Here is a 22554-nt window from a genome sequence, read left to right on the forward strand (position 1 = left end):
ATTCATGACAACCAGATTCAACACCACCACCCCCAATGGCCTCAATCCTTTAATTATTTTTAGTCAGAGAATGCCAGTTTGCACAACTTCAGAGGCAACCTCTCACACCACATTCTATACAAGACATTTCAATGATGGCTATAAATCTTCTCTACTCTTACTACAAATCCCAAATGTTCTCTCTTCATCATCTAGATTGGTGGTCAGCAAACTGTTGCCTGTGGGCTACATCTAGCAGGCTTTTTTAAATTAATGTTTTATGGAACACAGCCATGTCAATTCATTTACTTATTGTCTATGGCTCATTTCATGCTACAACAGCAGAGTTGAGCAGTGGTGAGAGATTATATAGACTAAAATGCCTAAATACATACGGTCTGGCCCTTTACAGAAAAAAAGTCAACCAACTCCTGAATCCAGATTACAATTTATTAAAGATATAGAGCAAAGGTTTCAAATAACATTCAGTCTGGACCATATAATATGTTGTAGAGCACTGAGTTTTAGTTGCAAACATTAAAAATCTGATTTCATTTATAAACCTAACATTCTAACTTCTCAAAAAAGCAGATTTAGCTACAGTGGGCTCACATTCCTCACAGAGTGTACAGTTTAACTGCCCCCTTGATACTGATGGTACACAGCTCTCCAATTTGCCACAGTTCCCACCTCACCTGCTTTACTCATTTTCATTATTTTCTGATTCTGTGAGCTTAACAGTTTGCAACCTCTCAAATGAAATTATTCATTTGCCTTCTCTTTACTCTTACATACTATGATTGTTCATTTTAGGCTAGGCTATGGTGCCCTGCTACTTGGTCAAACACCAGTTTAGGGCTTCCCTGGTGGCGCAGTGCTTGAGAGTCCGCCTGCCGATGCAGGAGACGCGGGTTCGTGCCCCGTTTCGGGAAGATCCCACATGCCGCGGAGCGGCTGGGCCCGTGAGCCATGGCCGCTGAGCCTGCGCGTCCGGAGCCTGTGCTCCGCAAATGGGAGAGGCCACAACAGTGAGAGGCCCGCATAACGCAAGAAAAAAAAAAAAAAAAAAAAAAAAAAAACACCAGTTTAGATATGGCCATAAGGTATTCTTTAGATGTGATATTTAAATCAATAGACTTTGAATAAAGCAGATTACCCTTCATAATGTGGGTGGGCCTTGTGCAATTAGTTACAGACCTTAAGAGCAAAGACTGAAATCTTCAAGAAGGGAGGTATTCTGCCTTCAGGTTGCCTTCAGCCTCAGCACTGCAATATCAACTCTTCCCTGGGTCTCCAGCCTGCATGCCAGCCTCACAGATTTCAGACTTGCCACAATCGCATGAACCAACTCCTTTAAAATAAATATCTCTCTGTATATAAATGAACATTCTATTGGTTCTGTTTCTCTCTAGAACCCCACCTAATACACATACCTACAACCTCATCACCAGCTTTTCTGTATCAAAGGAAAAAGGGCCTTCCTTCTTTCCAAGGCAAATGATGTCTTTTTGTTCATTTATAGCTCACTCTTGGTCCTGTATGAAGTCCAGCCAAACTGGCTTATAGTACCATAAAAAAGTCTACTCTCTTACATCTATGAACTTTTGCTCAAAGCATACAAGCAGTGTTTTTTTTGCCTTTCTGCTTTCTCAAATTTTACTTATTCTTCAACCTCAAGCACAACCCCCATCTGCTTTGTAATGGCTACCCTGGTTACTGCATCTAAAACAAATTTGTCCCTGCTATCGACTCCTGTATTACTTACTGTCTGTACAGTTTTTAGTAATTACTCTATTGTGACATTATGCCTTAGTGTCTTTTAAGTCTCATATTATTTTTAACTATTAATGAGTTTACATTTAATCTCCCTTACTAGATTGCAAACTCCTGGAAGCTAAGGATTGTGTTCAAAACGTTGTCCTAGGGACTTCCCTGGTGGTCCAGTGGTAAAGAATCTAATCCGCCTTACAATGCAGGGGATGCAGGTTCGATCCCTAGTGGGGGAACTAAGATCCCACATGCCGCGGGGCAGCTAAGTCTGCGTGCCTCAACTAGAGAGCCCACGTACTCTGGAGCCCACGCGATACAACTAAAGAGAGAAAAAACCCAGCACGCCACAACTAGAGAGAAGCCCATGCACCTCAACGAAGACCCTGTGTGCCGCAAAAAATAAAAATAAAAAAAATCCTGTATGCTGCAAGGAAGAGCTGATGCAGCCAAGATAAACAAACAAACAAACAAAACTTTGTCCTATCTCTAGAATCTATCTAACACCATGCCTACCATCTAAAAGACACAGTTTTGAAAATCAGAAGGCCCCTGAAGTTAATTGGTATAATACTACTTTCTGGATAGAACAAAGCAAGGAGTTGCTCTATCATTAGTTCTTTTCTCTTCTTCCCTTCCTTCCTTTTTCACTTCTTTCTTCCCGTCTTCCCTCCATCCCGCTCTTTCTTAAGAGTCCCCAAGGTGCTAGAAGGAATCAGCAACCAGCACAGCTCTGCCATCAGTCCTACTGAGTTTCTGGAGTCAGTACTCTTGGGGCAAGAATACTAGACAATGTATGCTTGATGAAAGCAGAGAACTTATCTGCTTTATTCTAGTTTATCTATTTTATCTGTTCAGTAACAAAAACAGAACTTGGCAGAAAGTAGGTGCTCAAATATTTGTTAAAAGAACTGTTCCATTTATAAACAATGAAACAGAATAGCCACTGTTTAAATGACTATATTAAAGCACTTTAGATTATTTGGCCTTAGATATCTTTCAGCTATTTGTGGTTAGTCAAAGACCATTATTTTTAAACTTTACCCTTATTTCTTTAATCAGAGGTGACAACTGTGTTTTACTCTATATACTTGATTTTTCACTATGACATTTTATCTTTATCTCATATAAATCTGCATACTAATTAGGCTGTACTTTGGCAGGCAGCTAATCCAACCCTACACACTTCAATATACTCAGTAACTATCTAGTGGTTAGATGACATCAGTAGAACAAATTATAATACTTCAACAAAAGAAAAATACTATTTCTTCTGTGACCGATACTTTGGTGATGATTAAATATACATATTTTAATATAAATGCAACAATATACTTTAACATAAGTGGTGGTAAAGTATAGTCTTGAAGATCTTTATAAAAAAAGAAATTTGTAGTTAAACATATTAGGTAAATTACACATATATCAAGTAGATTTCCAAAGCATATTTGTTTCAAAAGCCCATAGAAACTTTTGTTGTAATTCATGACTAGATAATAACTTTAAAAATTGTAATACAGGACTAGTCGTACCTTTGTTTATGAAATTTTCTAATTTTAGATTCATAGTAATCAATTAGGCAAAGCAACCTAGAAAAGAGGTAAGTTGAATTATTTTCAAAATGTGGTATTGGAACATTTACTAGTCTCTCTATACAATTTCAAATTACAGTGATAAACATACATGTTATCTGCAAATTTATAAAAAATTTAAGTGATTTTTGCCAGAAGCAAGTATCACACTATGCCATATATTTTAATTTTAATGTATATATTTTTAAATAACCACAGACATTAAATCTCAACATATTAAATGCATATTGTCCAAACAGTTCTACCTCTAGCAATCACTCCCACAGAAATATGTGCCTAAGGCTGTAACTCGAGATGAACAAAGTTGCTTGATGCACCATTATTTATGAGTGAAAACTCAGAATCTAAATATTTGTCAACTAGGGAAAAGTTAAATAAATAATGGCACATCCATATTATAGAAAATGATGAGGCATGAGAAGAGACAATGTAAATTTGTACATCCTAATGAGAACTGATAAGGTTAAAAAATGTTGCATAGCCAAATGTATAATATTACTCTATTTTTTTAAGAAAATAGTTATAAATGAATCTGTATATGTATTGAAAATGAACTCTATGGGTTCTTAACTGAGGGATAATACCACAACTAGGGGACACTGTTGGTTGCCACACTGAATAGTTGGTGAGGGGGCAACGATGCTTAAAAGTTCATCAATGAACATGATGAATGCTCATCATGCCCTACACAATGAAGAATGGTCCCACCCAAAAGCCAACAGCACTATTGCTGTGAAACACTAGGAAGAACAAAAACCAAACTGTCAAAAGTGGTATCTCTGGGATGTGGAAATTAGGAGGGGTAAGCAGGTCTATAACATTTTACTTTACATACTTTTATATTGTTTGAATTTCTAAAAGCACATATTGCTTTTGTAATTCAAAAAATCCTCAAAGAAAAATAAAATAACACTATACTTTCACATATTATTCTTTTTAAAGCAAGAATGTATAGTATTTCACTCCTATCTTGGGAAACTTACCCATCTCCTTTTTTTCAGAGCTAATTCAACCAACTGTGCTTTTAATATCATAACTTTCCAGATTATTCTTTCTCTTCAACTTTCCCCATCCCAACACATACCAGCTTTCATATTATCCTGCAAATATGCTTTAATTTCCTTTATATACTTCACAAGCCCTCTCACCCCTTCCTTCCCCCATGCTACCATTCCATTTCTATCTTTTTCCTTCATGGCAAACTTCATTCATCCTGAATGATTGTTACCTCTACCTTCAATAAACTTTTAAAGAGGACTTACCGGGAATTCTGAGCAAATAAGACAGTGGGAAGGCAAACACAAACCAATGAGGTGGCATGTAACACTTCTTACCACCCTCTCCTTCTTCAAACACTCTTGTTCCTTGGTTAGCCTGACACCCAAACGTAACTCCTCTCTTCTGTCTCTTCTTTCTCTCTCTAAATTTTAAAGTTCTCTGGAGTTCAGCCTTTCTAACTGTAGGCCTGATATCTCTCTGTGGCTGACGTAAAGTGCCTAATGTTCGTAAATGAACCCATTATCCTCCTTCCCCTTGAAATCTGGCTATCTTTGACTGTTCTCCTTCTTTCAACATCTACAGTCAGTCAGTCTAGACAATTCCTGTCCATCTCTGCAGTATCTCTCTCCTTTCTTTTTTCTTTGTAGACCTCTGTTATCTACCAACTAGACTATGAAAACTGATCACTAATTTGTCTGTCTCTGGGTTTAATTTTTTTGCTCATAAATCCTGGGCTTTTTTAATCCTGCTACACAGAAAGTAGAACCTAAACTCTTCAGCCTGGAGTTGAAGCCCCTCAAAGTTTCAGCACACCTTTCCTTCCATACTGTCTCCTAAGATACCATCACCTTGTGCACCCTACGCTCCAGACCTCTCAGACTACCTGGACTACTTGCCACTCCCAAATACATTTTGTTTCCCAGCCACCATATTTCTCTAACTAGAATACCCTTTTCCTCATTAACGTCTATTAAAACTCTACAATTCCTCTTGGACATGCACTAGAACACAGCAGGGAATGACACGGAGTCTTTGGCTTCATTGAGCTTACAGCATCGTGGGGAATACAGATGCCAGAACAAATTAATACAAGTGTAATGAGAATTACAACACACAAAATTCAAACTACCATCAACTGCTCCCTTTAAGGAACATGATATGTCTTCCTGTCTGCAAATAAATTTTAAAGCATTCGTCTAGGACTTCAACACACCTCAGGAGAATTGTTCCTGGGTATTGCATATTTACTGTTATGACTGTGTATGGAATTTTCCTCCCATTACATTTTCTGCCAGGTTATTATTGGTGTAAAACAAAAGCTATTGATTTTTACAGATTTATTTTGTAAACTGGACACCTTATTAAACTCTTTTATTGTGTTAAAAAAAAAATTCTACAGTTCCTAATAATCTAGTTTACAAGTTACCTCCTTCATGAAGTCTTTCTGGTCATCTCCATCTTTCTCAGTGGAAACTAAGCTCTCCTTATGCCACGCCCAGTTAGTATCCTGTCTGCCTTACCATTACAGCACATACCGATGTGCCTTTTATTTTACTTACCTGAGTATGTGTCTATTTACCCAACAAGCTATCAGGTCCATAAATGCAGCAAACATGGCTTTACTCATCTGTGTATGTACTATACTATTTTGTCCAATGCCTTTGTAACTTTTGACAATAGCTGTAGTGGCTACAACTGATGCATTTTTATTTAAGGGTTAATTCACAATTTTTAAGTTCTGTGCTCAGACTGAAAATTTGTTTTATTAAAAACCAAATAAAGTGGAGAATCTCTAGGCCATCAGACAAATTCACACCTGAATTAGCTTGACTTCATCTGGTACTTGGTAAGTTTTCTCAATACTTCTCTCCCTTTTTCTTGCCCTCTCACTCACTCAAATTGCCTGTTATTTTGTTTTTGTTTTCATTCTTCTTCCTCCATCTCTCTTCTTACCTTATTCTCCCACTGTAATTATCTCTCTCCTTCTTTTTGTTCTTCCTTACTCCTATTTTCCTTTCTTTGCTTTTCTATTTATTCACACCTACCTCCAACTACATTTTGTTATTTAAATTATTTATTATTTATATTTTTATCCTTGTTCGTCCTTCAAAAGGATAAAAATTGTATATATATTTGTGTACATGTATATGTGTGCATTATCTCTCAAATAATTATTGAAACAATCTATAGTTTCAACTTGTTTTTAACTTATATGTGACTTCATTTATTTTTATAGTATAAAACAGACATACCTAATTAGTAAAAATCCCCAATCCTACTATGTAAACACATAAGACTAGTTAAAATGTAACTAGTTTATACTATTAAGTGAAAAGAACAAGGTGCTATCTTTTATACAAAGAAATATAATATCCATACTGTTTGTATTTGCTAAAAATAACACTAAAAAAATTATCTATAGGGAGAAGTAAGGAATAGGTTAAGGGGATGGGAATGAAAACAAAACCTCTCCAAATATAAATAATTACAATTTTGACTTTATAATTGTATAAACATCTTACATATTCAAAAGTAAATAAATTTAAAAAGCCAGCCCTAAAAACTGAAAACAAACTGAAACAAGTAAACCTAACTGTATATTAATTTGGTGCCACAAACACACAGAAAAGAAATATTTCAAGATATTTTAGAACACTATATTTTGACTGTACCCAGAGTGGAATATATTATTAATGTCGAAGATAATTGCAAAGAAATTTAAATTTCATTCAGTTGGTTTATTGTTAGTAGCAATACTGGTATTATTATTTTGAAACTACTTTTCTATATTATAGGATAAAGCAACTAAATAATTATGATATTATTCTTAGGAATAAGGATTTTCAGTGTAAAAAAAAACTGTTACAAATGTAAAATCAGAGTTTAAATAAAAACCCAGTAGTGTTAACTTCAGTTAGAAATTTTTCTCAGAAATATATATAGTTCCTGATACTTGCCACTAAAAAGCCCTAAAATCAATGACAGCATAAGATAAGCAACCTAAACACTCAAACTGTGGTCTCTAAAAACCATTCCTGACTAAAAGGAACCAGAGCTCTTTTGAGAAATGTCTAATTAATTCATTTTAAATGAGTTAATTTTAAATGTTTAGTGTTAGTTTTAACAAATACCTAACTCCATTCCTCAAAAGAGCTCCTAGGGCAAAAAAATGTACAGGATGTATCTTCTGCCTAAAAGTAAGAAATCTAACAAAGATTAATGGAGTTGGGTCTAAGGGATATAATACCAACATGATAAAGATCCCACCGGCCAAAGACAAGATAATTTGGTCATTAAAACCCCACAAGTTAATAACAACCTTTGAAAAAAGAGAGATAGGCACAAACCAAAAATCTTATTATCATTGGAGATCATTAGGACAACCACTGCTTTCTCTGAAAAATTAGAATTAAAATGAAAGAACTGAGCATTGCGCTTCCCTGTAACAAACCATATAGGGCAACCAAATAGCCCCTATTCAAAAGGAAAGGTTCTTTTTTTAAATGGAAGACTTCCAGGAAAAAAAGAAAAAGAAAACAAAGGGATAGCAGAATTGAAAATAAGATCATCAATGGGGGAAACCATTAGATGAAAGGATGATGAGAAATTTTATAGTGGAAGGATCAGATTGTTATTATTTAAACCCCTGAACAATCTTATCATCCCTGAGAGTAGGTCAACTAGACATTATGTGCCTCCTGATATGTTATAATTAGAAGCATAAATTACCACCTATGAAGTATTTCGCCAAAAATACTTGCATCTGAATTTAGCTCTAACTTCCAGTTTAGAGGCAACATAGGAGATAGAAGAATAAATTAAATGACATAGTAAGGAAGCAAACAGACAAATCTAGCATGTACTTCTCCAGGACAACTGACCATTTTCTTCAAAAAGTTAATGACATTTCAAACAAACAAACAAACAGCAGAGAAGAGGGAGAGGAATACTTCACCAGTTTAAAAGAGATATAACCACACCCAAGATGAAATCTGTTTTTAAAAAAGTGATGACTCTAGCTACATATCAATTTACGTAGCAAACATTACTGTCTATCCAAGATGGTATGAGGAACTCTCTTGCAGAGATAGGAGAACACTCTGTTTTGAGTGATGATGCGCTCTTCGTCCTCCTTTGTTAATCTACAGATATCCTTCTGCAAAGAAGCAATAGTCTCTTGTTGCTCCATTCGTTTTTTCTTATAATGTTCACATTTTGCCTGTAAGAAATTTTTCAAAAAACATAATTACGATATATACATCAAGGACATGCTGTCCTAACAATATTGTACACAAAGCTATCCTCACAATTTCTATCAGGCTGCTTCATTCAAGAACTTCAGTACTGAGCCTGCTTTTAAATGGGTGCAAGCTCCAGGAACACTGATATGTCAGAAATGCAAAAACTATAACAAGTAAAATCAGTGTAAAATGGGGAAAATATAGCTTATAATTGCATGCATTCAAGGTTTCATAATAAGTAAAAGAACTCAATCTCCATAAAACTGATATAATTTTATATATATGTTTAGATGAAAATAACAATCAGAAAGAGATCAATATTAAGGATGTCAAAAAGAACCAAGAATTAAAATTGAAATTCTTAAGTGATCAACGATAATTCAGGATTTCAGATGGTTTAATCATCTTAGGCATTCATGTAATGTGGTAGACTGCAAACTCAGAGAAACCAGGAATTTGTTCAGAAATAATATGTACCCCAAGATTTATACAAGGGAATGTAAATCTTGAATACTCTCTTGCCTTCAGTGAGATATCACCGGCCTGGTTTTCCTTTATTCGATAGTTTCCACCTCTCAGTGTCCTTAGAAAGCTCATAATCAACAGTACCAGCATTGTTATTATTAATACACTTTTTATAAAGCTCAGTGAGAAACCCTATCCCCATCTGGCCTGCACAATACTAAGACACACCACTTTCAGAAGACAATGCCATATCTAAGCACATGTTCACCTGGCAATAGGCTCAAGTTTGCACAGTCTTAAGAGACCCTCAGGGGAAAAAGGAGACTCAGCTCCTGGTACCATACCATCTGTCAGTAACTGCCAGCTATACCCAGAACTTATCCTCTGCCTCAGCCCCACCTTGGAAACCAGGCAGGAGCTCTACAGCCACATGACTTGGGTCCCAATTCCATCTCTATAAATTAGCCATGAAGCTAGAATGATTGAATTTTTCAAGGTTGCAGGGTGTAAAAGCAAGATACAAGAATCAACTGTATCTCTCCTAAGACATTCTATGAGGTTACTGTTACCCTAATACCAAAACCAGACAACACACAAAAAAGAGAACCACAAACCAATATCCCTTAAACAATGATGCAAAAACTCAACAAAATACTAGCAAACCAAACTCAGCAGCATATTAAAAGGATGATACACCGTGACCAAATGGGATTTATTCCTGGAATGCAAGAAAGGGTTTTTCATACGTTGAACCAATGTAATAGACTACATTAACAGAATAAAAGGAAAAAAAACATGATCATCTCAATTGATGGGGTCTGTGTGCTGCAACTACTGAGGCTGTGTGCTGCAACAACTGAAGCCCACGTGCCTAGAGCCCGTGCTCCACAACAAGAGAAGCCACTGCAATGAGAAGCCGTGCACTGCAACGAAGAGTAGCCCCTGCTCGCCACAACTAGAGAAAGCCCAGGCACAGCCACAAAGACCCAACGCAGCTAATAAATAAATAAATAACAAAACGACAAAAACACAAAACAAAACAAAAAAAACCAAATTGCCTAAAGGCTTGGGCCTCTGAGATAATACCCAAAGACCCACAGGAATAAAAGATTCTCTCTGTTCCACTGATGTTATGTACATAGTTTCCAAAAGACAAAAGTGGGACTATAAATCTGCCATACAGCAGAGTCACTGAACTCCCAGTCCCCTGACAGATACAGACAAAGGCCTGACACACATTCCTAAGTTATTTTTGCAGGAAGCAGACCCCCACCAGAGGAAAACTTCTGACTGCAAGCACGTAGACACCAGACTGGTTGAAACTAGAAGGTTGATGATACTTGAAACTTCACCTTGATGCCAACTAGTGCAAGAATTGAGCACAAGCTGATCAGGCACTGTGCGGCCCCCTCCCTCACCCGGCCTTTAAAACCCTTTCCCTGAAAGTCCTCAAGGAGTTGGCACTCTTTTCCGCCTTCTCCCTTGTGCTCAAGCTATCCTTTCAATAAAAAGCTTTGCTTGCCTAAGAATCTTGAGAGGGCAATATTCATTTCTATGGTATTGCTGTCCAAGAATCTGGAGAGGGCACAGTAACAATTTTAACAGCCCATGCCATCCTTCCTATATCTCTTTCCTCCCTACCTAGATATCAGTTACTTATAAGGCAGTCATGTATTAGGAATATCTTGCTGACTTTAATATACATTAGATCTATTTTTTCATTTGGCCCTAAAAAACATTCAATTTCATGGCTCCCTGTGTATTTTAGAAAGCTAAAGTCAATAGAGGAATCCAACACAAAATAAAAAAAAAAAATTGAAGCTAAAGAACTTGTGGAGAAGTGTAAAAAAGAGCTTCGTGGCTTTACACCAGATAGTTTGGATAATACATAATAATTAGGGCACAGAGTATAGAGCTAAATTTTTTTCCTGCTTTTTAAAAGTTTAAATAATAACAGGAAGGAAGTATTTTGTGCTATTTCAACTGTCAGCAGTACATGTATGGAGAGAAAATAAAAATAAATATGGAATTGAAATATACAACAATAATGTAAGTTGGAGAATGTCAAAAATTGTTTTATGATTGTTACAATGTCATGGAATAAGGTAAAAAATACAAAGTAAAATTACATTTTGAGAAGTCAGGAGTGCATATTTTAATCTTTGAGTTAACCACTAAAAGAATAGTAAAAATCAGTTTCCTGATCCATATACTCTCTATGAAGAAAGAAAAGGGAGAACTACCTGATACTGTTCACATTGACTTAAAACTGAAATTTTCTGCTTAGATCTTTAGAGGACCCAAAAGTTTATCAAACTTTATCCACAGAAGCTAAGTACAGAAAAAGGGAAACTGTACTGAAGAACATAGAAACTGCAAATACAATGTTGTCTTTTAGTTTCTGCATTTCCCCAGCAATCTCTCAACAGCAATCTTTCAAAATATTATTGTCAAACATGTTAATTTCCTAGATCTCTTTGCCACATACACACAAAATCAATGTTTCCTTTCTCTCAACTGCAAAATATGCAGCACTAAACCATTCTAAAATTGGAAACAAGCATATGCCAAAAAAAGAAAAATGTGCCTCAAACTGTGAAATAATTGTTCTCCAGGAGCACTTCCATCTTCCCCAAGAAAGCACAGATTGACTAGTACAGTACAGAATATATGACTAGTCTGTAACAGAACTGGACAATCAGGCAACATTGAGGGGCAGCAGTTCCTTGGGTTTGCCAATTTCTGTTACATTCTATAAAAAGTACCCTTTAGGTACTTAAAAAACAAACAAGCAAGCAACTAATTTCAGTTGATCAAAATAGCATAGACACCCTACCCCAACACCAGGTTTTCACATCCCAATCCTAATTCTGTCTGTCCCCCACGGCAGACTGGAACATGAGACCTCCTCTGTACCAATTTATAAGCTACATAACAAATCTCTGGGACCTGAAACAAAAAGTTAATGGCCCATAATTCATTTAAAACAGATGAACTACTTGACAGAAAATACATGCCACTCCAAGTCACTTCTTACCAATGAATCCTCAAGCATCTATTCTTTCAACTGCCTAAAACCGTGGTACATTCATAAGTCTTATATTTTAATAATTTGACTTTGTGATTTTTTATAGATCAACCTCTAAAAAAAAATAGGCATCGTCCTTAAAAAAAAACAACACTGCTCTCCCCCCACCTCATCTCCCTCTGTCAGTACCACGTGATGGCTGCTTTCTCACATCAGTAAGTTGATGAGTTAAAGAGCTTCAGGTTTCCGCATGGTCCTATATCTGAGAGCAAGGTCAAAATCAAATGCATACAGAAATATTTCCAAAATCCCCCTCCCTGTAGAGAGAGTTTGAATGTACCATTGATGAGGAAAGCAACCTAACAAAGCAAACCTAAAAATGTAAAGTTCTGGGCTTCCTTGGTGGCGCAGTGGTTAAGAATCCGCCTGCCAGTGCAGGGGACACGGGTTCGAGCCCTGGTCCGGGAAGATCCCACATGCCGCAGAGCAACTAAGCCCGTGCGCCACAACTACTGAGCCTGCACTCTAGAGCCCACGAGCCACAACTACTGAGCCCACGTGCCACAACTACTGAAGCCCACATGCCTAGAGCCCGTGCTCCACAACAAGAGAAGCCACTGCAATGAGAAGCCCGTGCACCACAACGGAGAGTAGCCCCCCATTCGCCGCAACTAGAGAAAGCCCGTGCCCAGCAACAAAGACCCAACACAGCCAAAAATAAATAAATAAAATAAATAAATTTATTTTTTTAAAAAAAGTAAAGTTCTAACAGTAAAAGATTTTGTTGACTGATGAATAACAGAAACAGACTTGGCCATCAAAAAATGACAGTGTCTTCTCCAGAACGATGATCAATACCAGCAGGTAGAGCACTGTCCACCCCAAGCTGGCAGCCTAAGTGAGGGCAGAACACCAACTGTCTGAGGCCTCATACCAGAACTTCTTAGTATCTCTGGCTGACTCTCTCTGGCTCCTGAAATTTATATTAACTCATCAGATCCTTCCAATGCTGCCAGTATAAACTGAGAGGACATCCAGATGCTGCCTGAGGAGTAGTGGTCCCTTTAAGGCAGCCTGAACTCTCTGTGTGCAATAGGTACATACAGTGTTGTGCCGACAAAAAGCATTTATAATGATATAATGTTTCTAAGTATCTGTAATGTCTCATAAAACTAAATACAAAAAATTTATTTCGTTTAATCATAATAAACACCAGAGGTTTGAAATAAGAGGTTTTTTACATTAGGAAATTAAGTATTCAGTGTTATAACACTGTTATTTCAATAAAAAGTAATAAAACAACTTAAAATCACAAAGTATATTCCATATAAATGTTATGTAAATTTAACTCAATAATTCAAGTATTTATTGAGCATCTACAATAATAAAGCAGACACTTTATTAGCCCTAAACAAAATAGACAAAACTATTTGCCCTCATGGAGCTTACATTCTAACACAGAGAGATATATAAACAAAACAAAGTGTATATAGTATATTAGCATGTTAGATGGTGCTAAGGACTATGGATAAAACAAAGCATGGAAGGCAATATGATATGCGGGGGATAGGACTGACAACTGTAAGCAAAGTAGTCAAAAAAGGAATCCCTGAGAGATTGTGATGTGACACTTGAGTAAGGAGACAGAAAACAAACCATGCAGCTATCTTTAAAAAAGCATGCATGGCAGAGGGAAAAGATAGAACAAAATGTACAAAATCCCTGAGGTGAGAATGGTCAAGGAAAATTTCAAAGAAAAGCAAGAATATCATTGTGGCTGGAGCAGAATATGCAAGAGGTATAGTAGATGAAGTCAGAAGGTAACACGGGGCCAGATCATGTAAGCCCATGGTAAGAGTTTTGGATTTTCCTCTTAAAAAAAAAAAAAAAAAGGAAAGTCATTGGAGTGTTCTGAGCTACTATGTTGAGAACACATTGAAAAAGGCAAGGGTGGGAGTAGGGAAACCAAGAGAGAAGCAGGAAAGAAATGAAGGTGACTTGGACCAGAATGGAGACTAAAAGAAGAAAGTTTGGGGAGGAAATTCAGGAACTCAGTTTTAGACATGTAAAAAAGTTCTAGATGTCTATTAGACATCCAGTAGAGATATCAAGTAGATATCAAGTGCAGGATGTGAGTCTGAAATTAAGGGAAGAGGTGTGCACTATGGATTTAAAAGTGCTGTGAATTAGACTGAGCATCACCAAGGGAGTTAGAATCTATAGGAAAGAGAAAGGTCTGGGGAATCCAACACTAAGAGGTTAGGAAGACGAGAAGAATCAGCAAAGGAGCTGAAAAATAACCAGGATGTTCTGGAAACGAAGGAAATAAAGTATTTCAAGGCAACGACAATGATAGGTCAAGTAAGATAAGGACCACTGAATTAAGCAACACGAAGTCACCTGTAACCCTGACAAGCTGTCTTAATACCATCATGTAAGAAAATGTTTAGCTCAGTACCTGTAAAGCTGTATGCTCCTTTTGAAGTTCTTTTATTTTATTCTGTTGCTGGCAAACCCTATTTAGGGATTCATCCTCCATTTCACCAATTTTGGATTTCACACTCCCCATAATTTGTTCCAAGTCATTAGCTCGTTGTTCCTGATCTGCTGCTCGGCTGTGTTGTAGCTGAAGTTCATTTCTAATAACAGACACACAATTCCTTCCCTTAGTAATAAAAATAAAACATATCAACAAACATATCCATCTAACAACACAATGAGTTTCTAAAATTTCTTTGCATTCTTAAAATTTCTATCCTATAACACAAACCAACTGAAGAAATATAGGATACCATTACATATATAAGCTAAGCTATTACCAAAAGATTTACCTACTAAAAACATTTTTAATTTAATATTTAATCAAACTGGAAAATTAAATTTCAAGATTTTTTTCAAGGGAATTATTTTTAGAATGCATACCACTTGTACACAAACAACTGAAAAGAGATCTTTTTTTTCCAATTTCTTACTTAAGCTGCTTATTAGTTTCTATGAGCTCCCGGATCATGTTCTGTTGACGTGATGTTTCTTCCATCAAAGTTTTTAAATTCTCCCTCATCCTTTGTGATGACTGCTTGTCAAAAATGATGAGATCTACATTTTTTGAAATGTAATACACATAGTAAAAATAAAGATAAGGAAAAAAATTTAACATCAAAAATTTTTTAACAGAAAAAGAACATTTTTATCTTAAGAAGCAAGAATAGGACCTGATTACCTTTCGTATCTGTTCTTTTGACTAGAGATAAAGGTTTTAAGCCATGCATCAGCAACAGCACGTTTATGCTTTCCCATTCTGCTTCTTCCCGCTACAATTACGAGGGAGAAAAGGATCAACTTTAAGATATAAGGTGAAGAAATACCCTTGTATATAATTTCCTTTGTTTCCAGAATAACACATTTTTTCTCCAAAAGCTTTAATAGGAATTTTTATACATATAATGATTAAAATTTAAACAAATTTGTTTCTAACAAAATTAAGAGACTAAAAAGGATGCAAAGAAGCACAGATAGTTACATTATATAATTCCAGAATACTCATATATAGGCCTTCATGGATAAATTAAATAAAAATTAAAAACCTTGTAATTTCAGTGAAACAAACAATTTAGGTTTTTGGCTTTTTGTTTTTTTAAAGTCTTTATTGAATTTGTTACAATATTGTTTCTGTTTTATGTTTTGGTTTTTTGGCCGTGAGGAATGTTGGTTCTTAGCTCCCCAACCAGGGATCGAACCCACACCCCCTGCATTGGAAGGCCAAGTCTTAACCACTGGACCACCAGGGAAGTCCCGTCATCAGGTTTTTTATTTAACTGAACGAGACCAGGCCCCAATCAAAATAAAAAGCTGCAAATTAGGTTATATTAATTGAAGAGTAAAGAAAGGTTGAGTCACTAAGAAACAAGTGTCACTTTAATCCTGACTAGGGTCACAGCAAAATCAAAACATATCTGACTTAACAGAGCCAGTAATTTAGATAGAACTTATCCATTATACAAGGAACTAACTATGAAAAGGAGTCTGCCCATCCAGGTAACTGATTCTAGTCGAATCATTCTGAAAGACACTCAAGTTTTGTATTGCTGATTCTAAGTATGTATTTACACCATAAACCTGAGAGGGTAACTCTCACTCTCTAGATTAAAAAAAAATAAAAACTAAAATAAATAAAAACCTAACAATGGGAAGAAAAATAAGAACATAAAATACAGATAAGAACAGAAATGGAGATTTTTTTTAATGACACATTTAAATCCATGATCTTAACAGTTTTATAACAGGCTCTTAATTTAAGTACAATGATCAATTTTGAAATCACTGTGTGAGGTACTTTGTGTTCTTTTTTAAAATACCTTAAGTATCTTATTTATTTGTGAAAACATAATTTGAGTGAATTTTCAATCTATTTAAATGCTTGAAAAAATATATTTTATACATTTTCATTAGTGTAGAGTACATAAATATAATAACTTCAAGATTAATAATTTAGACAACTTCTCCCACCCACCTAGACAATTTTTAAAAGTATTCTCCACATCCAAATGTCCCTCAGACATTAAAATATCTACCAAGATAGATAAGCAACAAGGATACACCACATAGTTAGAGAATTATAACCATTATCTTCTTTTATATATATATATATATTCACGGGCCCAGCCACTCCGCAGCATGTGGGAACTTCCCAGACCGGGGCACGAACCCGTGTCCCCCACATCGGCAGGCAGACTCTCAACCACTGTGCCACCAGGGAAGCCCTTATAATATTTTTTAATGGAGTAAAATTTGTAAAAATACTGATTCACTGTGTTGTACACCTGAAACTAATATAGTACTGCAAATCAACTATACTTCAATTTAAAAAAATCTATCAAGACAAAAAACAAATTATTATGATGACTCTCTGATAGCACTATGACTCACAGTGCCAAACAAATCTTTCCTTTTGACTGCTTTCTTCTCTTTCTTTATCCTTTCTATAATTCTCCTCCCTCCCACAACCTTTTCCCTTATTTATGTCTTCTGGTTACAAAGATTAATGACACAGAACTAAAATTATTGCTGATAAGCCAAAAGCTCTGTGTGAGTATATAAGTGGATGCCTACTATGACTCATAAAAACAAAATGCTCTATAAATAACAATGTCACACATTTTGAATGACCCAATTACACATATCGTTCTTCGATAGCTCTTTTAAGAGAAAGAAAAACATAACTGTTTGCAAATTCTGAACTGTTTGCAAATTCTGAAAATAGCTGAGAATGGTATTTTCCGAAGTATGTGATGCAGAACACCAGTCTAATGAAATATTCATCAGATTAGTGTTAAATAAGTAGGAAATACTGTATACTAAAGCCTCTTTTTGGAGACTGATAGTACAGTAAGTCCCCTACATACAAACGAGTTCTGTTCCGAGAGCATGTTCGTAAGTCCAATTTGTTCTTAAGTCCAACAAAGTTAGCCTAGGTACCCAACTAACACAATCGGCTACACAGCACTGTACTGTAATAAGTTTCTAATACTTTTCACACAAATAATACATAAAAAACAAACAAACACAAAAAATACAGTACCTTGAAAAGTACGCTAGTACAGTACAACAGCTAGCATATAGGGGCTGGTATCAAGTAAAGGGCAGGAAGAATTACTGACTGGAGGAGGGAGAGGAGGTGGGAGATGGTAGAGCTGAACGATCGATCGTCAGCAGCAGGAGACGGAGGGCAAGCTGCAATTTCACTCACGCCTGATGTTGATAGCACAGGTTCTGGTTCCTTGCTGGCACCAGATGCACGTTCGCATCTTTGAAAGTTTGCAACTTGAAGGTTCGTATGTAGGGGACTTACTGTATTATGAAGTCTTAGAACAATGGTATCACTTAATAGTCTTTAACCCATCATTTCCCAAAATGATTTTACTACAGCAGCCTTTGAAAGTTAAGATTTTTCACATTTGTAGATGTGGTATTCTTTGACATATACTTTGACAAACACTGGCTTTAAATATTTTAGGTTTACCTGTTTTTCAGTCATGAGTCCGTTTGATGATTTGCTGGACTCCTGGGCTTTAGGGGCTGCTGTATATAAAATTTTCTTTGTAGAGTCAAAGGAAGTAGAGGTTGGCAATAAAAAATTGTGAGTTGCCTAAATTAAGAAAAAAGTGCAGCAGGTGTTAAAGGAAATTACATCTAAAAGAACCTACTACTCTTAGGCAATTTAAGTATTCCTGTGTCAAAACTTTTATGACCTCTAAGAAAACTGATTTCAAGAATTTCATAATGTTCTCCTCCAGAAATAAAGCATTATGGGGTTTTACATACATACACACAAAGAAAACTATTTGTTTTAACTAGATAATATGAAAAGCAAGTGATGCTAATAAATAAATTGATGCAAGCTGCTTCCCCAAAAAACTAAAAGAACTGTGTCTGACCCAAAGTTACAGGCCAGTCTAACAATTCACTGGACTAATTCGAAGGGTAAATGACGTGCCCCATTCTTAGGTGGTCATTATTTATTAAGTAGCTAAGAAGCTAGCAACAAAGGATTCTGTATGGCACACACAAAGGTTTATATTAAGTATACCCTCCCATCACTTGCTCTTGTTGTCTAAGACTGTGCCACTCTGTAGGAAAATATTTCCTTGGATTTTTTGATATCTAATTGCTCCTTTGCAGAGGCACAATCACACACACACATTCATTAGCATCATGGAATCTCAGAGCTTGAGAGAACCTCGGAAATTGTTCATTCCAAAATCTATAGCTGCCCAGAGCTGGCAAGAGAGAGTGTTGGGAGAACTGTACCAGTATATCAGATGCTAAAACCATCTGAGACCCAGAGAGGTAAAATGATCTTCCCAAGATTCCTTAGAAGTAGGTCTCCCCGCTGCTAGTTCAGTATATCTTGCAAAGCACCATTGTGTCCTTTTATATCTGATTCAGATAGTGAAATCCAACTAAACAATTTACTAGCCACCAATAATTCATTTTCAGCTAAACCTAGTAACATGCTACAAATTCTCAAATTCTGCCATTTTTGCTGCTTGACATCAGAGTACTCTCTCCCCTTTAAATTCTGGTCTCCAACAACTAAGTCACCCATTATGTTCACCCCTCTGACCTTTATTTTAAATAAAGATATTTCTCAAAAATATCAGCCAACTTCAACGGCTATCACCTTTCAGCTAGTTTTTAAACTTTTCATTAGAGAAATTTTCAAAAATACATAAAAGTAGAGAAAGAGTACAATGAACCCAAGTATCCATTAATACAGGTTCAATGATAACCAACATTCTTCCATACTTGTTTCATTTCTTCCTTACCCACTTATATTTCAGTATTCATCTCTAATAAATACAGACTCTTTTTAAACATAACTTCAATACCACTGTCACACCCAATTATATTAATAATTCCTTACTCTCACTTAATATCTAGCCCATGTTCGATTCTCCCCCAAATGTCTTAAAAATGTCTTTTGGGGTTTTTATTCAAGGAATGCATATAGCATTCCTAAATTTCTTTTAATCTGTAACAATCTCACTTGTCTCCCCCACCCTCTTTTTTTTTAACCTGACATTTATTTGTTGAAGAAATAGGCCATTTGTCTTATAGAATTACTCACATTTCAGATTTGGCTTATTGTATTCTTATCATTTAACATATTTCTTCATCCCCTGTATCTCTTGTAAACTAGTTACATCTAAAGGCTTTACTAAATTCAGGTTCAGTATTTTTTGGCAAGAATACTTCAGAGGTGATGCTGTGTTCTTCCTACTGCATCACCATCAGGAGTCAGCCAGTTTTAAAGTGGGAAGAATACGTCTGTAGCAGACATAAGGGGAGTAAATATCAATGTAAGAGAATCCCCCAAGAGTGTGGAGCCACATATTCTGACAATCTCCCTAACAGCCACACCAGACTTCTTTCAAATCTTCAAAGTGTCATCTCCCTCCACGTTCTAGGCCTAGGCACTCTTATCCTCTTCACTTAGTTAACTCATACTTGACCTTCAGCTCTCGACTCATATTTCCTTCTTCAGGGAAATCTCCCCTGATCCCATGACTAGATCAGGTCCTCTTTTTATATGCTCTTCTAGCACTACAAAGAGTAAAGTATAAAGGTTTAGAGTTCAGAGTCAGGTGGCCTGAGTGACTAGCAGCTTAACCATTTATTAAACTGTGTGACATGGACAAACTCAACATCTTTGAGCCTTGATTTCTTCATCTGTAAAAGAGAAAACACAGTAATACCTATATCTCATAGGTTGAATTAAGTCAGACAACATATAGAAAGTATGTAGAACCTGAAACATAGAAACTTATAATTGGTGTCATTGCCATATATTATTAGTATGCTGAATGAAACAGATCTTACCTAATCATACCACTGTATATTATCTTAGACTTTTTCTACAAATTACACAGCTTAATTATCTGTGTAATTTGTTTTATATGAACACGTCTAGATAAGACTAAATTCCATGAGGTGAGTAGCCTACTTTTTGGTAATAGTAGAGCAGGCAACTCTGCCTCCAAAGACAATGAAAAAAGCTGAATAAACTATGTTAAAGAAATGTCTTCTTCTTAAAAGCATTAAAGAACTAATAAGATAATGAGGAATTATCAAGGGAATAAAATCAAGAAGATGAAAACTCACTTTTTCCCTGAAGGCATTTGCCAAATCCAAAGAAAAATCTGTGAAAATGAATGCTAAAATCAAAGTCACTCCCCCATTTAAAACTGTTACCTAGATGGGCTGTAACTCTCAGAATAAGGGTGAACCAGATGTAAACCGCCTCTGAAACCTAGCTTCCTCTCCTCTGGGTCGTTCTTGTATGTCAAGAAGGTCCCACATTAATAGTGCTTCCATTGATTTACCGATTTTCAAGAAAATGAATTGGTTCTTTATCTTCTGAAGATAATCCTGTTTTAAAAATCTAATATTAGTATGAGGTTGTGAATTTAAACATATTTTATACATTTCAGTTCACTGCAATTATTATTATTATTATTATCATTATTAACATTAAAATGGATTATAGACCTAAATGTAAGACCAGATACCATAAAATTCTTAGAGGAAAACATAGGCATAACACTCTTTGACATAAATTACCTCAATATCTTTTTCAATCCATCTCCTAGAGTAATGGAAATAAAAATAAACAAATGGGACCTAATTAAACTCAAAACCTTTTGCACAGCAAAGGAAGCCACAAACAAAATGAAAAGACAACCCAGAGAATGGGAGAAAATATTCACAAACAATGCGACCGACAAGGAATTAGTCTCAAAAATTTACAAACAGCTCATGCAGCTCAACATCCAAAAAAGAAACAACCCAGTCAAAAAATAGGCAGAAGACCTAAACAGACATTTCTCCAAAGAAGACATACAGGGACTTCCCTGATGATGCAGTGGTTGAGAGTCCGCCTGCCAACGCACAGGACACGGGTTCAAGCCCCTGTCTGGGAAGATCCCACATGCCACAGAGCAACTAAGCCCGTGTGCCACCATTACTGAGCCTGCGCATCACAAATGCTGAGCCAACGTGCCACAGCTACTGAAGCCTGCATACCTGGAGCCCATGCTTCTGCAACAAGAGAGGCCACTGCAATGAGAAGTCTGCACACAGCAACAAAGACTAGCCCCAGCTTGCTGCAACTAGAGAAAGCCCACATGCAGCAACGAAGACCCAACGAAGCCAAAGATAGATAAATAAATTTTTTTTACAAAAAGAAGACATACAGATGGGCAAGAGGTACCTGAAAAGATGTCCACCATTGCTAACTATTAGAGAAATGCAAATCAAAACTACGAGATATGGCCTCACACCAGTCAGAATGGCCATCATCAAAAATCTACAAACAATAAATGCTGGAGAGGGTGTGGAGAAAATGGAACCCTCCTACACTGTTGCTGGGAATGTAAACTGATACAGCTACTGTGGAGAACAGTATGGAGGGTCCTTAAAAAACTAAAATATAGAGCTATCATATGACCCAGCATTTCCACTCCTGGGCATATATCTGCAGAAAAACACAGTTCGAAAAGATACATACACCCCAATGTTCATTGCAGCACTGTTTACAATGGCCAAGACATGGAAGAAAATCTAAATGTCCATTGATAAAGAAGATGTGGTATATATAAAATGGAATATTACTCAGCCATTAAAAAGAATGAAATAATGCCACTTGCAGCAACATGGATGGACCTGGAGATTATCATACTAAGTGAAGTCCAACAGAGAAAGACAAATATCATAAGATACCACTTCTATGTGGAATCTAAAAAAAAAATGATACAAATGAACTTATCTGCAAAACAGAAAGAGACTCACAGACTTAGAGAATGAACTTATGGTTGGGGGAGCAGGGATAGATTGGGAGTTTGGGACTGACATAAACACACTGCTATATATATATATATATATATATATATATATATATATATTTTTTTTTTTTTTTTTTTTTTTT

At 36.1% G+C, this 22554-nt stretch overlaps 1 protein-coding gene across 2 annotated transcripts in view; it reads right to left on the reverse strand.

Annotated features, from left to right (window-relative positions):
- CEP70 (centrosomal protein 70) overlaps positions 1-22554 on the reverse strand; it is a 79841-nt gene that overhangs the window by 40341 nt on the left and 16946 nt on the right. Inside the window, exons 3-8 of one of the 2 annotated variants that reach the window (XM_007464360.1) lie at positions 18091-18146; positions 15292-15382; positions 15044-15167; positions 14530-14710; positions 8387-8556; positions 3279-3335 (exon numbers count right to left, since the gene is read on the reverse strand). In XM_007464360.1, the coding sequence (XP_007464422.1) occupies positions 3279-3335; positions 8387-8556; positions 14530-14710; positions 15044-15167; positions 15292-15382; positions 18091-18105 (638 nt within the window). In that variant the 5' untranslated portion in view covers positions 18106-18146. The remainder of the gene's footprint in view (positions 1-3278; positions 3336-8386; positions 8557-14529; positions 14711-15043; positions 15168-15291; positions 15383-18090; positions 18147-22554) is intronic. The other variant, XM_007464361.1, reaches the window with a different exon arrangement.

Source organism: Lipotes vexillifer, unplaced genomic scaffold (genome assembly GCF_000442215.2).
Source record: "Lipotes vexillifer unplaced genomic scaffold, Lipotes_vexillifer_v1.1 scaffold957, whole genome shotgun sequence".
In the NCBI taxonomy this organism is placed as follows: domain Eukaryota; kingdom Metazoa; phylum Chordata; class Mammalia; order Artiodactyla; family Lipotidae; genus Lipotes; species Lipotes vexillifer.